Source organism: Coregonus clupeaformis, chromosome 30 (assembly GCF_020615455.1).
Source record: "Coregonus clupeaformis isolate EN_2021a chromosome 30, ASM2061545v1, whole genome shotgun sequence".
NCBI classification, from domain to species: Eukaryota; Metazoa; Chordata; class Actinopteri; order Salmoniformes; family Salmonidae; genus Coregonus; species Coregonus clupeaformis.
This window is the reverse complement of record NC_059221.1, coordinates 3606575-3622980: the sequence shown is the minus strand read 5'-3', so window position 1 is coordinate 3622980 and position 16406 is coordinate 3606575. Positions and strand designations below refer to the sequence as shown.

Genomic DNA, 16406 nt, shown 5'->3' with positions numbered 1-16406 from the left:
AGAGAGCGAGCGCGAGGTAGAGAGAGCGAGCGCGAGGTAGAGAGAGCGAGCGCGAGGTAGAGAGAGCGAGCGCGAGGTAGAGAGAGCGAGCGCGAGGTAGAGAGAGCGAGCGTGAGGTAGAGGGAGCGAGCGCGAGGTAGAGAGAGCGCGCGAGGTAGAGAGAGAAAGCGAGAGAGGGGTAGAGAGACAGGTAGAGGTAGAGAGAGAGAGAGAGAAAGTAAATTACCTCAGTCAAGAGATTACAAGCTAGATTCACACACCCCCATTGCGTTACGTCCAGTATGTACACGTCCAGTATGTACAAACAGAATAGAGAATGTAGCTCAATTGGTAGAGCATGGCGCTTGTAACGCCAGGGTAGTGGGTTCGATCCCCGGGACCACCCATACGTAAAAATGTATGCACACATGACTGTAAGTCGCTTTGGATAAAAGCGTCTGCTAAATGGCATATTATTATTATTATTATTATTATATTATTATTATAAAGAGAGAACAGAGTACACACAGACACTTACAGGAACGATGGCGAGCACGGTGTGGGCCTGCGTGTGTTTAAGCAGGATGTCTATAAAGGAGATGACCTGCAGGGTCTTGCCCAGGCCCATGCTGTGGGCAAGGATACAGCCGAAGCCACTGCTGCGCTTAAACCTCTCCAGAGACTCCACCAGGTTATCATACAGGAACCGGATCCCACCGATCTGACAGAGATAGAGAGGGGGAGAAAAGGAAGAGAAAAGAAATGAGGAAGGGAGGGAGAGAGAGACAGAAGTAGTGAGATCCTTAGCAGATTGATAAGGCTGTTAATTGTTATATTTGTTTGACTGCATTGTATACCATGGCTGTCTCCATGGGCTCTATGGGGTTTGGCAGAGACAGAAAATCTTAATTTAAAGTGCTTTTTAGGCTTAATACGGATCTGGGAAACTGGCCCTATATTAACTGCTAGGCTGCCTGTGCTAACAAGAGAATCCATGTCCCTATTGAGTCAGTGGTACCTGGTGAGGGGCGGCAGGTAGCTTAGTGGTTAAGAGCGTTGTGCCAGTAACCGAAGTCGCTGGTTCTAATCCCTGAGCCGACTAGGTGAAAAATCTGTTGATGTGCCCTAGAGCAAGGCACTTAACCCTAATTGCTCCTGTAAGTCGCTCTGGATAAGAGCGTCTGCTAAATGACTAAAATGTAAAAAATGTAATGTAAAATGTTTAACTCATGGTTGGTAGATTGATTACGTATGAAGAGAAAACTGTTTGATAGGCTTGATATTAGGGCTGGGCGGTATCCCGACTTTCATATCGTCATACCGTCCTTTTCTCACCCTGGGATTTACGGTATTACCGGCTTAGTATACAAGGGGGTGCCAAAAAACACAAAAAAGCCCATTGGGAGTCTATTATCATGATGGTAATAACATTTGCACAAGTAATAGCACATTTCCATGGAGGCTGGTAGCTAAATATGCTAACGAGCGCAAATGAAAATAAACAAATTGCAAAGACAGGCAATCCAGCTCATAAAGTTATGCATATATAGGTAGGAGCTACCGAATGTCATTTTTGGTGAGTTTGGAAATTTACAAACAAATGTGAAAGAGAGACATTGTGCAAATGAACAAAGTTTTGACACATGCAGTACTGGCTCTCCAGCAGCATGTCTTTATTTCTTGTACACTTTTTACCCCTTTTTCATGATATACAATTGGTAGTTACAGTCTTGTCCCATCGCTGCAACTCCCGTACGGACTCGGGAGAGGCGAAGGTCGAGAGCCATGCGTCCTCCGAAACACGACCCTGCCAAGCCGCACTGCTTCTTGACACACTGCCCGCTTAACCCGGAAGCCAGCCGCACCAATGTGTCAGAGGAAACACCGTACACCTGGCGACCGTTGTATGCGTTCTATCAGCTGACAGCCCTCTGACTGATGTAGCTACTTTTCTCCGGTACTTCTCTCGGTGTAGCCAGCAAACTTTTCTCCAGTAAAATGAAAGATTAACTTTAAGCAAAACATTAGGAAATGTAGCTGGCAAAAAAAATTATATGATAGCCCTAAACATTAGAAATATGATGGCCATGCATAGTTTTTGCAAAAAATACTTTGCTTATTCATTTTAAGCTAATTTACTTGTGTGGTTGCCAGCCAAATAGCGTTGCACTTCTGTTGTCATCTAATAAAAATTAAGCTATTTAATGCTGAATGTGTTGCACTAATGTATTTTCTGTGAAGGAAAACTATAGTTGCACATCCCTTGTCACTCTATTGAAGCAAAAAAACACTGTTGACTCAATATAAAACGTGACCCCTGTCAATACACAGCTGGACACACCTGCCCCTGCTTTCCCCCGTTGTACAATAATGTGACAGGTGAAATAAGAACGCGATATGCTTCATCCCCTAACTCATTGCACAAGTTGACTGCAGGTATTTACTTACAAAATTGTTACAAATATTAAAATGTATTGGAAAAACGTCAAAAAAAATAGTTTCAACGGTATTGGAAAAACCATCCCGTGGCTATTTCTAAATACCCCGGTATACGGTATATACCGCCCAAGCCTACTTGATATTCTACTGAGGGAATCCATACCTGGTGAGGTTTGACGGCCCGGGCCAGTTGAGGGGAGAGGAACAGGTCTGCCTCCTCAGCAGGGTGGTTCAGGTTGACCAAGACACGCCCCAGGGCGTCCGGTTGGTTCACAGCGTCGTTGACGTGGGCGCCGCTGGCCTCCTCCGACCGCTCCTCCTCCTCCTCATTGGTGGACTTGCCTCTGATCTGGAGGGCGTCCTCCTCGCCTGAGCTCAGCTCGATCACGTCTATGGTTGAGAAAGGAAAAAGGAAAGGAGGACAAGGTGTTTATGTTAGAAGAGCTAGATGGATGTAGATGGAAATGGAGAAACATTTAATATATCTACGTAATACCAATATGTTTCAATTGCATTGTGTGGCTGCCTGTTGATCAAAACAATCATTTTCTACCATTATGTTACACAATATTGCCTAAACAAATACAATATCATACATTTCATTAGTTTCAATAACTCAATAATAAGTGTTTCAATAACACAATTTATCTCTAAATGAGGACATGTGTTTTCACAAATTCTATAAAATGAATGTAATTTTTTTCTGGCGTCATGTTTGTCTTAGTATCTTCAGGCAAACAAATCTTCAAAAAAGTTCCTCCCTGGACTGGTTTCAAATAGCAAAAAAACATCTAAATGGGTCCCCACGTCATCTAAATTAAGTGATAAGTTCAATAAACTTGTGCCGTTTTTTGAACTACAGATGTGGCCTAGAGGAGGGAGGAGGGGAGGAGAGGGCGATAGAGAGCGGGCTTATGTAAGTCTAGTGAATGGGTGCTTATGCAAGATGGATTATAGTGGTGGGAGATGGGTTTACATAACCCTGGGCAGAAATGTCACCACACTGCCTAGGCTGGAAGCTGGCTGAGGCTGGGGCTGGCATTAACCAGCCATTTTCTCCATAGACCCACTTCCATTCCAGACATTGTCGCCTTAATTGCCTACCCTCTCACCCAGGACCCAAAAACGCCAGGTGGGTTGGAAGGGGGTTTAACTGGGAATGGATCTGTTCAGTGTGGATCTATGCCCACAAACAGACAGGTGTGTGTATGTGTGAATAAATGAGAGTGTGTGCGCACGCGCGTATGGGTGCATACGTGTGTGTGTGTGAGTAAGTGACACACACAGAGAGAGTTTGTTTGTGTGTGTGTGTGTGTGTGTTTGTGGGAGTCATGACCAGTGGAGGAAAAACACATGATGTACCCACCAGAGCTTAGTTCTATACTGTAGCCACTCTCCTGCTCTAGCACAGCCGATCTAGCTCAGACAACTGCTCAGAGCCAGTCGGGTACAGCACAAGGGCTGTGGAGGTCACGAAATTTCGTCAGCCGGTGATTGTCAAGCAAATAACTGCCAGTCTCACGGCAATTGACCGTTAATTAACATAAACACATTTAGCATCTCCTGGCTTCCACACATAGCCTACAAGACATTTAAAAAAGTCTAATAAATCCATGTAATATAGTCTAAACCTTCACAATGAATCCATTATTTATTTTAGACAGGTCTGAAGAAGCATAATATGATGAAAATGTAGTCTATTTCAGAAGGACAGAATAGCATACTCTGAGTTGTCCTTACGTTAGGTCCTGATGTGGCTATGCCAAATGGCTGTGGGCTACACTAGTTCATTTAGCAGACAAGATTTGCTTATAACTCCGTGGCATTATTTTATAGTATGAAGAATACAATTGAACAAAGCTGAATAAAATATAAATATTTTCTCCAAACGATTTGAGGGAGTGCACACATGCGGCTATTCTGTGTTGAGCGGTTAACAAAGAAATAGGTACCCCTATATGCTTAATTTAGAGTTATTAATGTAACTGTAGTTGTTCTACAAACGTTGGGCTATATGTTTTGATTTTTAATACATTGTAAGGCTGCATGATGAGACTAATGATGATTTGAAAAAAGTCGCTTGAAAGGCATGAGCTCTGCTTTGTTTTTTGCACAGGCTGTACACACTCCAATAGTCTCTCATTCACCATTTGACAAGCACTTGATAATGCCTCGAATTTCACCGCGGCATCCCCTTTGTGGCCGTAATGCACCCTAAAAAAATCCATGCCTTTTGTGGCCATGAGTGCTGCGTTGTGCCCTTCTCCCTGAGTGTGCTGCGCAATCCAAAGCCTCTCTCACTCACACAGCTCTGTCACGTGATCGGGTCTTTCTCACAGGCTACATTTACATTACATTTACATTTACGTCATTTAGCAGACGCTCTTATCCAAAGCGACTTACAAATAGGTGCATTCACCCTATAGCCAGTGGGATAACCACTTTACAATATCTTCTTTTTTTTTTCTTTTTTTAAGGGGGAGGGGGGTAGAAGGATTACTTTATCCTATCCCAGGTATTCCTTAAAGAGGTGGGGTTTCAAATGTCTCCGGAAGGTGGTGAGTGACTCCGCTGTCCTGGCGTCGTGAGGGAGCTTGTTCCACCATTGGGGTGCCAGAGCAGCGAACAGTTTTGACTGGGCTGAGCGGGAACTATGCTTCCGCAGAGGAAGGGGAGCCAGCAGGCCAGAGGTGGATGAACGCAATGCCCTCGTTTGGATGTAGGGACTGATCAGAGCCTGAAGGTACAGAGGTGCCGATCCCCTCACAGCTCCATAGGCAAGCACCATGGTCTTGTAAAAGATGCGAGCTTCAACTGGAAGCCAGTGGAGTGTGCGGAGGAGCGGGGTGACGTGAGAGAACTTGGGAAGGTTGAACACCAGACGGGCTGCGGCATTCTGGATGAGTTGTAGGGGTTTAATGGCTACAGACATATCCGGGACGTAACTGCGCCTAACGAACAGCAAAAGCACTAGCCTATGTCAATCTATTATCCCCCATAGTACAAAAGTCGATCTATTCTATTCTGTGCGAGAAATAAATATTCAAAACATAGTCTGGGACAGTTGTGGGATGCGATAGATACCAAATTAATACAACCACTAGCATCAAAAAACATGTTTTATGCAATGTGGCTGACGCAACAGATCAGAACGTTTAGCTTAAAATGCTGATACACTATTAGGCTATTTCTTCACATTATAAGCGCTGCAATGCGCACATGGTAGTAGGCTATAAGCGCGAATGTTCCATTAGAGGAAAACACCATTATCTAAAGTGACCGCAAATGCAATTATGCATGTAATGCTTTTATTATAAAGGTGTATTTTTATGGTGAAAATTATCTTCCCCAAACTTGAAACTCACGCGCTGCTTATATATGCCAGTTAGGCCCTACACCCCTTTTAAGGCAGATTCATGTGCTTAATTTTAAGACGTTATTTGGCCACTTTAGTTGTGATACAAACCTTATTAAAACATATAGGCCTATGGGCTAGGCTACATGAGGTGTGCGACTATGATTCGAACAAGTCGCAAAAAAAAGGCATTGTTTCTTATGCTGGGCATCATTCACAAGTGATAATATATAATTCACAAGTGATAGGCTAATACTGTCACCCATCAGACTATTCTTGATTTAATCTTGTCTTTACACAAAATAATATATGTGTGACATTTGTTTTGATTTAGAATGGACCATTATTATGCAACTGTATTGAAACAGGGACAGTGGAAAAAATACATGTTATCTACGCACTTAAATAGCGAATGGAGGACACTTTTCCCCGTGGTTTATTTTCATGCCAGCCAGGTAGGCTATACTCCTGTTGTAAATATAAGCAATGTGTTTAATATTAGGAAAGTTGAGAAATAAATATAGTAGGCCTAGCCTATAGAAAGCTGATGGGATCCTCTTCTTTTTATTAGCCGCCATCACTCTGTTTTCTCCCGCAATTCCATAGCCTATAGAAATGTTGCGCAACATGAGCTCATGGGCTCTCATTAAGTGTTTGATTAGATTTTCGAATACATTTGCACTGATGTCAGAGTGATTAGAGGGACAATAGAGCACTGAGTACCAGGCAGTTAGCAAGTTTGGTAGGCTACTAATGACCAGCAGCAGCATCAGAGTGTGGAGAAGCCTAATTACCGTGACTAAACTGTAGCTCAGTTGGTAGAGCATGGCGCTTGCAACGCCAGGGTTGTGGGTTCGTTTCCCACGGGGGGCCAGTATGAAAATGTATGCACTCACTAACTAAGTCGCTCTGGATAAGAGCGTCTGCTAAAATGACTAAAATGTAAAAAAAAGTGGAATTTGACTGCCTTCATGACTCGTGACCGCCGGTGTGGTGGTAATACGTTCACCGCAACAGCCCTATACAGCACACCCCAGTCCGTACGTACCCCATGATGTAATTTGGATAACTTTTCATGAAATACTTTCATAAAGTACACTGCAGCGAGACCATTCCCCTTACTTGACCTACAGTAAGTATCTGACCCACATTTGATCCCATTTACAACACCTGGTGTTCAAAGGTAATATGAGACTGACATTGGAACAGAGAAATAGGTCATAACATCACCAAGCATATAAAGCATGGCAGTCTTGACGTTCTAAATCCATCAGTGGTTCAGGATCCATGTTTGGTGTGGGACCCTTGATTTCAATAGAAATATTTTTATGTTCTATTAACTACAGTGTGACTTGGCTATTCTAAGGGAGTCTCTCAGAGTCATCTGATAACATGCCAAATTCATAAAGATCACTGGCCGAATGTTGTTGATGGACATCTAAGAATGACTGGAGCAGAGTTCCTCAGTATTGCACAACCAGGGCAGGTATTAAAAGCGTAGGAGTTCTGATCTAGGATCATTTTGGCCTTTTAGATCATAATGAATAAGATAAAATGGACAGGGGACCTGATCCTAGATCAGCACAGGAGGACCACAATCAGTCTCAGTTAACATGTGTAATATAATGTATAATAATATGTAATGTGTGACAGACCCTGGGGCTTCTCTAGCTTGATGAGGGATACTAAACAGCGTCTCATAGTGACTGGAGTCTCACCTTCTTTGGGGGCGTGTGCTTCTGGGACCAGAGCTTTGGAGTCATCTTCTCTGATGTTAGTGCTGCTGTTACTGGTGTCCAGGCAGATCACATGGTCCTGTTTGGCCACACTAGCAGACACACTCTGAGACAGATCTCCTGGAGGGGACAGAGGGAGAGACGCAGTAGTTAATCACCTGAGTGTGTTAAGTATCAACGAGTGAATTCATTCTATTATGATATATTTTTTGGTGTGTGATTTCTTAAATGTATTAACCCATCAACCAACCCCCTCTTCGGAGGACACACATATATATATATATACACACACACTGCTCAAAATAATTAAGGGAACACTTAAACAACACAATGTAACTCCAAGTCAATCACACTTCTGTGAAATCAAACTGTCCACTTAGGAAGCAACACTGATTGACAATACATTTCACATGCTGTTGTGCAAATGGAATAGACAACAGGTGGAAATTATAGGCAATTAGCAAGACACCCCCAATAAAGGAGTGGTTCTGCAGGTGGTGACCACAGACCACTTCTCAGTTCCTATGCTTCCTGGCTGATGTTTTGGTCACTTTTGAATGCTGGCGGTGTTTTCACTCTAGTGGTAGCATGAGACGGAGTCTACAACCCACACAAGTGGCTCAGGTAGTGCAGCTCATCCAGGATGGCACATCAATGCGAGCTGTGGCAAGAAGGTTTGCTGTGTCTGTCAGCGTAGTGTCCAGAGCATGGAGGCGCTACCAGGAGACAGGCCAGTACATCAGGAGACGTGGAGGAGGCCGTAGGAGGGCAACAACCCAGCAGCAGGACCGCTACCTCCGCCTTTGTGCAAGGAGGAGCAGGAGGAGCACTGCCAGAGCCCTGCAAAATGACCTCCAGCAGGCCACAAATGTGCATGTGTCTGCTCAAACGGTCAGAAACAGACTCCACGAGGGTGGTATGAGGGCCCGACGTCCACAGGTGGGGGTTGTGCTTACAGGCCAACACCGTGCAGGACGTTTGGCATTTGCCAGAGAACACCAAGATTGGAAAATTCGCCACTGGCGCCCTGTGCTCTTCACAGATGAAAGCAGGTTCACACTGAGCACGTAACAGACGTGACAGAGTCTGGAGACGCCGTGGAGAACGTTCTGCTGCCTGCAACATCCTCCAGCATGACCGGTTTGGCGGTGGGTCAGTCATGGTGTGGGGTGGCATTTCTTTGGGGGGCCGCACAGCCCTCCATGTGCTCGCCAGAGGTAGCCTGACTGCCATTAGGTACAGAGATGAGATCCTCAGACCCCTTGTGAGACCATATGCTGGTGCGGTTGGCCCTGGGTTCCTCCTAATGCAAGACAATGCTAGACCTCATGTGGCTGGAGTGTGTCAGCAGTTCCTGCAAGAGGAAGGCATTGATACTATGGACTGGCCCGCCCGTTCCCCAGACCTGAATCCAATTGAGCACATCTGGGACATCATGTCTTGCTCCATCCACCAATGCCACGTTGCACCACAGACCGTCCAGGAGTTGGCGGATGCTTTAGTCCAGGTCTGGGAGGAGATCCCTCAGGAGACCATCCGCCACCTCATCAGGAGCATGCCCAGGCGTTGTAGGGAGGTCATACAGGCACGTGGAGGCCACACACACTACTGAGCCTCATTTTGACTTGTTTTAAGGACATTACATCAAAGTTGGATCAGCCTGTAGTGTGGTTTTCCACTTTAATTTTGAGTGCGACTCCAAATCCAGACCTCCATAGGTTTATAAATTTGATTTCCATTGATCATTTTTGTTTGATTTTGTTGTCAGCACATTCAACTATGTAAAGAAAAAAGTATTTAATAAGATTATTTTATTCATTCAGATCTAGGATGTGTTATTTTAGTGTTCCCTTTATTTTTTTGAGCAGTGTATATACACATATACATACATACATATACATATTTATTTATTTTTACAGCTTTTCTGCCACAAATACATTTTACATATACATTGTACTTTTATATACAGCAATCACATAACAATTATACATTACTGAACATAAGGTCTTTAATCCCACCCCTCAGCCACTCTCAGCCCATCCCACCTATAACCATAGACCACCCTCGTTTGGTTTCCATGTGCCATATACACTACCAGTCAAAAGTTTGGACACAGAAGATAGCCCTATTTGGTAAAAGTCCATATTATGGCAAGAACAACTCAAATAAGCAAAGAGAAACGACAGTCCATCATTACTTTAAGACATGAAGGTCAGTCAATACGGAAAATGTCAAGAACTTTGAAAGTTTCTTCAAGTGCAGTCACAAAAACCATAAATCGCTATGATGAAACTGGCTCTCATGAGGACCGCCACAGGAATGGAAGACCCATAGTTACCTCTGCTGCAGAAGATAAGTTCATTAGAGTTACCAGCCTCAGAAATTGCTTCCCAAATAAACGCTTCAGAGTTCAAGTAACTCAACATCAACTGTTCAGAGGGGACTGTGTGAATCAGGCCTTCATGGTCGAATTGCTGCGAAGAAACCACTCCTAAAGGACACCAATAAGAAGAAGAGACCTGCTTGGTCCAAGAAACACGAGCAATAGACATTAGACCGGTGGAAATGTGTCCTTTGGTCTGGAGTACAAATTGGAGATTTTTGGTTCCAACCGCCGTGTCTTTGTGAGACGCGGTGTGGGTGAACGGATGATCTCCGCATGTGTGGTTACCACCGTAAAGCATGGAGGTGCTATGGTGTGGGGGTGCTTTGCTGGTGACACTGTCTGTGATTGATTTAGAATTCAAGGCACACTTAACCAGCATGGCTACCACAGCATTCTGCAGCGATACGCCATCCCATCTGGTTTGGGCTTAGTGGGACTATCATTTGTTTTTCAACAGTACAATGACCCAACACACCTCCAGGCTGTGTAAGGGCTATTTGACCAATAAGGAGAGTGATGGAGTGCTGCATCAGATGACCTGGCCTCCACAATCCCCCGACCTCAACCCAATTGAGATGGTTTGGGATGAGTCGGACCGCAGTGTGAAGGAAAAGCAGCCAACAAGTGGTCAGCATATGTGGGAACTTCAAGACTTTTGGAAAAGCATTCCAGGTGAAGCTGGTTGAGAGAATGCCAAGAGTGTGCAAAGCTGTCATCAAGGCAAAGGGTAGCTATTTGAAGAATCTCAAATACAAAATATATTTTGATTTGTTTAACACTTTTTTGTTTACTACATGATTCCATATGTGTTATTTCATAGTTCTGATGTCTTCACTATTATTCTACAATATAAAAAATTGTAAAAATAAAGAAAAACCCTTGAACGAGTAGGTGTGTCCAAACCTTTGACTGGTAGTGTATTTTTCAATTGTACTGTGATGTTTTACATACATTTTGAACCTTTCTAATCGTATAGTATCCACAGATTGTGAGCTAAAGATGAAAACCTTTCCTACAAGTATTATTATATTATTTATTGACTATGTCTTTCCAAATCACCCAACACTGCTATTTGTAAGGTACATTTTAAGTGAATGTTGTGATTTTTTTAACCATTCCTGAACCTGTGACCAGAAACAAGCTACATAGCGGCAATACCAGAATAAATGATCTAGTGAGTCTGTCTCTTCGCAGCAAAATTTACAGAGCTGAGATTGTTGTATGCCTAATATATATAGCATTCTGTTGGTGGCAATAATTTTGTATAATAATTTGAAAAATTGAAAAACTTCAAGTGTTGAATCAACTGTTGTTTTTTGTATCAGTTCATAAACCATGTGCCATGGAATCGGTACATCGAAAATCTCTTCACATTTATTTTGCAACCTGTCTGGCGCAGCTGTCAACATTTTTGTCCTCAAATGAAACTGGTATAGTTTTCTATTTATGCCCATTCTTTTCACCCAATTTGTATCTTTAATATATGGCAGACAAACAAGTTCCCTACCTTCTCACTTTTACACTTGCCTAATGCTGCAATCAGTTGGTTATAAATTTGGATTGAGCAGACATTCCCATATATTTTCGATAGCTGCATATGTGACATAACTCCACCGTTTCTATTCATAATATCATTAATAAATATAATAAAACATTTTTTCCATAAATAACATTTTTTAAATTAAGGCGTATATTTGAGTTTAACTATAATATTTGTTGTAATATTTATTATTTATTTTCTGGAGGATAACAGTGAAATTGTAACCAGCTTTGTATGGCTTGTTTAAGAAAGGGCCATACTTTAAGCAAAATCGTATTTTCAATTAGTCGGAAATGAGAAGTTGTAATCTGTATAAAGGCAGAAAGGCCATTTATAAACAAAGGATGAGCCTTTCTTAATAATCTACTGGAGAACCATTATGGGTTTAAGTATAATTGATGTATGAGTGACGATTTTATTTAATAAGAGACCTGCTTTAATATTTAATAATTTTAGCCCCTCAAACTCATATTCATTATATAAATAGGCACATTTAATTTTGTCTGGCTTAGCATTCCAAATAAAATGAAATATTTTTTGCTCATATGATTTAAAAAAAACTAGTTGTCTGGAGTAGGCAGCGCCATTAGTAAGCAAGTAAACTGTGATAGGACCAAATAGTTAATCAATGTGATTTTGCCATAAATAGACAAGTATTTCCTCTCCATGGTTGCAGAATCTTATCTATTTTTTGCAAACTTTCTATTGAAATTGATTGCGGTAAATTCATTTATATTTTTTGAGATATGAATAACAAGTATGTCAACTTCACCATCCGCCCATTTTATTGGTAAACTACAAGGTAGTGTAAACACTGTCTTTTAACGACCCAATATGTAATATGGCACACTTGTCATAATTAGGTTTTAGTCCAGAGAGGCAAGAAAAGTGATCAAGGTCTTCAATTAGACTGTGCAGGGATCCAGATTGCGGACTTAAGAAAAGAACTTGAGTCATCGGCATACATTGACACGTTTGTTTTTATCCCCTGGATTTCTAACCTCTTGATGTTCTTGTTGGATCTAATTTTAATAGCTAACATTTCAATGGCCATAATAAATAGATATGGAGACAAACGACAGCCTTGTTTTACTCCTCTTAAAAGCTCAATACTTTGAGAAGTAACCATTATTTACTATTTTACACCTGGGGTTGCTGTACATAACTTTAACCCATTGTATAAGAGATTCGCCGAAATTAAAGTAATCCAGGCATTTATATACAGTGGGGAGAACAAGTATTTGATACACTGCCGATTTTGCAGGTTTTCCTACTTACAAAGCATGTAGAGGTCTGTAATTTTTATCATAGGTACACTTCAACTGTGAGAGACGGAATCTAAAACAAAAATCCAGAAAATCACATTGTATGATTTTTAAGTAATTCATTTGCATTTTATTGCATGACATAAGTATTTGATACATCAGAAAATCTGAACTTAATATTTGGTACAGAAACCTTTGTTTGCAATTACAGAGATCATATGTTTCCTGTAGGTCTTGACCAGGTTTGCACACACTGCAGCAGGGATTTTGGCCCACTCCTCCATACAGACCTTCTCCAGATCCTTCAGGTTTCGGGGCTGTCGCTGGGCAATACGTACTTTCAGCTCCCTCCAAAGATTTTCTATTGGGTTCAGGTCTGGAGACTGGCTAGTCCACTCCAGGACCTTGAGATGCTTCTTACGGAGCCACTACTTTGTTGCCCTGGCTGTGTGTTTCGGGTCGTTGTCATGCTGGAAGACCCAGCCAGGACCCATCTTCAATGCTCTTACTGAGGGAAGGAGGTTGTTGGCCAAGATCTCGCGATACATGGCCCCATCCATCCTCCCCTCAATACGGTGCAGTCGTCCTGTCCCCTTTGCAGAAAAGCATCCCCAAAGAATGATGTTTCCATCTCCATGCTTCACGGTTGGGATGGTGTTCTTGGGGTTGTACTCATCCTTCTTCTTCCTCCAAACACAGCGAGTGGAGTTTAGACCAAAAAGCTCTATTTTTGTCTCATCAGACCACATGACCTTCTCCCATTCCTCCTCTGGATCATCCAGATGGTCATTGGCAAACTTCAGACGGGCCTGGACATGCGCTGGCTTGAGCAGGGGGACCTTGCGTGCGCTGCAGGATTTTAATCCATGACGGCGTAGTGTGTTACTAATCGTTTTCTTTGAGACTGTGGTCCCAGCTCTCTTCAGGTCATTGACCAGGTCCTGCCGTGTAGTTCTGGGCTGATCCCTCACCTTCCTCATGATCATTGATGCCCCACGAGGTGAGATCTTGCATGGAGCCCCAGACCGAGGGTGATTGACCGTCATCTTGAACTTCTTCCATTTTCTAATAATTGCGCCAACAGTTGTTTCCTTCTCACCAAGCTGCTTGCCTATTGTCCTGTAGCCCATCCCAGCCTTGTGCAGGTCTACAATTTTATCCCTGATGTCCTTACACAGCTCTCTGGTCTTGGCCATTGTGGAGAGGTTGGAGTCTGTTTGATTGAGTGTGTGGACAGGTGTCTTTTATACAGGTAACGAGTTCAAGCAGGTGCAGTTAATACAGGTAATGAGTGGAGAACAGGAGGGTTCTTAAAGAAAAACTAACAGGTCTGTGAGAGTTGGAATTCTTACTGGTTGGTAGGTGATCAAATACTTATGTCATGCAATAAAATGCAAATTAATTACTTAAAAATCATACAATGTGATTTTCTGGATTTTACAGACCTCTACATGCTTTGTAAGTAGGAAAACCTGCAAAATCGGCAGTGTATCAAATACTTGTTCTCCCCACTGTATACATTCTAGTCGTACTTTATCAAATGCCAGGCCTTGTATCTTCTATAATGATCCTAAGATAATATTATATTTCAAGAGAATAGTATTTCAAGACAAAAATATTTCTGATTAGACACTCCAGCTATCAATTACGTGTGTGTTTGTGTATATCCTCACCTGGTGTGTACTCGGGTAGCAGGGGCACAGGGAAGTGCCCTTCCTTCCTCTGCTGTTCCAGCCTCCGCAGCCTCTCCAGCTCCTCCTGCTTGGCAGCTTTGGTCACCACCTCTAACTGGTGCTCCCTCAGTAGCTTTCTACATCACAGAGAGGGATAGAGGGAGAAGAGAGAGCTCAGAATAGGCACCAGGCATCCATCTCTGTTATAGGGCCAACAGACTGACTAGACCGAGCCAGATCGCATGGGGATATACATTACTAATGCTGTATGTGTTCATTTGTGTGTGTGTCTATGTATCTATGTATGTGTGTGTGTATGTATGTGTGTAATACACTACATGGCCAAATGTATGTGGACACCTGCTCGTCGAACATCTCATTCCAAAATTATGGGCATTAATATGGAGTTGGTCCCCCCTTTGCTGCTATAACAGTCTCCACTCTTCTGGGAAGACTTTCCACTAGATGTTGAAACAGCCCGAACCATGAAAAACAGCCCCAGACCATTTTTCCTCCTCCACCAAAATTTACAGTTGGCACTATGCATTCGGGCAGGTAGCGTTCTCCTGGCATCCACCAAACCCAGATCCATGTGTCGGACTGCCAGATGGTGAAGTGTGATTCATCACTCCAGAGAACATGTTTCCACTGCTCCAGAGTCCAAAGGCGGCGAGCTTTATACCACTCCAGCCGACGCTTGGCATTGCGCATGGTGATCTTAGGCTTGTGTGCAGCTGCTCGGCCATGGAAAGCCGTTTCATGAAGCTCCCGACGAACAGTTCTTGAGTTGACGTGGCTTCCAGCAGCAGTTTGGAACTTGGTAGTGAGTGTTGCTCCTAGATGTTGTTGCTCATAGATGTTTCCACTTCACAATAACAGCACTTAGAGTTGACCGGGGCAGCTTTATTTTGACAAACTGACTTGTTGGAAAGGTGGCATCCTATGATGGTGCCATGTTGAAAGTCACTGAGCTCTTCAGAAGGGGCCATTCAACTTCCAATGTTTGTCTATGGAGATTGCATGGCGGTGTGCTCCATTTTATACACTTGTCAGCAACGGCTGAAATAGCCAAATCCACTAATTTGAAGGGGTGTCCACATAGTGTATGCTTCTCTGCGCGCGTGTGTGTGTGTGTGAGTGAGAAGTGTAATACTGTAATAAACACTGGGGAAATAATCCAACTCAGGGCAGCAAGGTTGAGTAATACAGAGCATTCATAGTAATACTTAGAGCATTCATAGTGAGCCCTTCCTAGGGAAAATCAATAATATAATAATAATATGCCATTTAGCAGACGCTTTTATCCAAAGCGACTTACAGTCATGTGCGCATAAATTTTTACGTATGGGTGGTCCCGGGGATCGAACCCACTACCCTGGCGTTACAAGCGACGTGCTCTACCAATTGAGCTACAGAGGACCGCGCAAGACAGAACGCTAGATAATGCTAGAGAACACAGATGAAGATACACTACGTGTGCTGTATGGATAGATGATAAAGAGTTAGGGAATTAATGGTTAAATATCACCATTCATTGCATCTTTGAAGCTGGTTAAGGGCCTATATTAGATGTTCTCTATATCTGTGAGTTTGGTTGTTGTTAGAGGTCAGGGGTCATACCGGATGTTCCTCCTCATGTGTGCGGGTTTGTTGGAGTGGGAGTGGGACCTCTTCTTGGTTCCACTCAGGGACCGCGAGGGGATTTGGCTCTCAGGCCGTGAGGACGGTCGAGAGTGGAGCTGCGTTGAGGGGTGGGACGGCGTCTCCCCCGAGTCTGAGGTAGATGGGGGGGTGCACTGCCATCCCGCTGAGTCCCCTCCCTGCGCTTCATTCTCCGAGCTGAAGGGAGCGCTATGAGGCTGGTCTGTAGAGAGAGAGAGGGAGGGAGGGAGGGGAGGTTGTTATTATTGGTATACAAAACATAAATCAATTAAAATAAATGTTGATTAAATACCTATAAAGGTATGCTGTATATCAGTGGTTCCCAACTCCAGTCCTTGAGTACGCCCAACAGCACACATTTTTGTTGTAGC

General features: G+C 43.2%; 1 protein-coding gene across 3 annotated transcripts in view; it reads right to left on the bottom strand.

Moving 5' to 3' along the window:
• The window catches only part of LOC121545496 (helicase ARIP4), an 87264-nt gene that overhangs the window by 18925 nt on the left and 51933 nt on the right, over positions 1 to 16406 (bottom strand). For all 3 annotated transcript variants that reach the window (XM_041856058.2, XM_041856059.2, XM_041856060.2), the window contains 5 exons: positions 15994 to 16237; positions 14374 to 14510; positions 7492 to 7629; positions 2582 to 2808; positions 518 to 700 (listed from right to left, as the gene is read on the bottom strand). In XM_041856058.2, coding sequence (XP_041711992.2) covers positions 518 to 700; positions 2582 to 2808; positions 7492 to 7629; positions 14374 to 14510; positions 15994 to 16237 — 929 coding nt within the window. The remainder of the gene's footprint in view (positions 1 to 517; positions 701 to 2581; positions 2809 to 7491; positions 7630 to 14373; positions 14511 to 15993; positions 16238 to 16406) is intronic.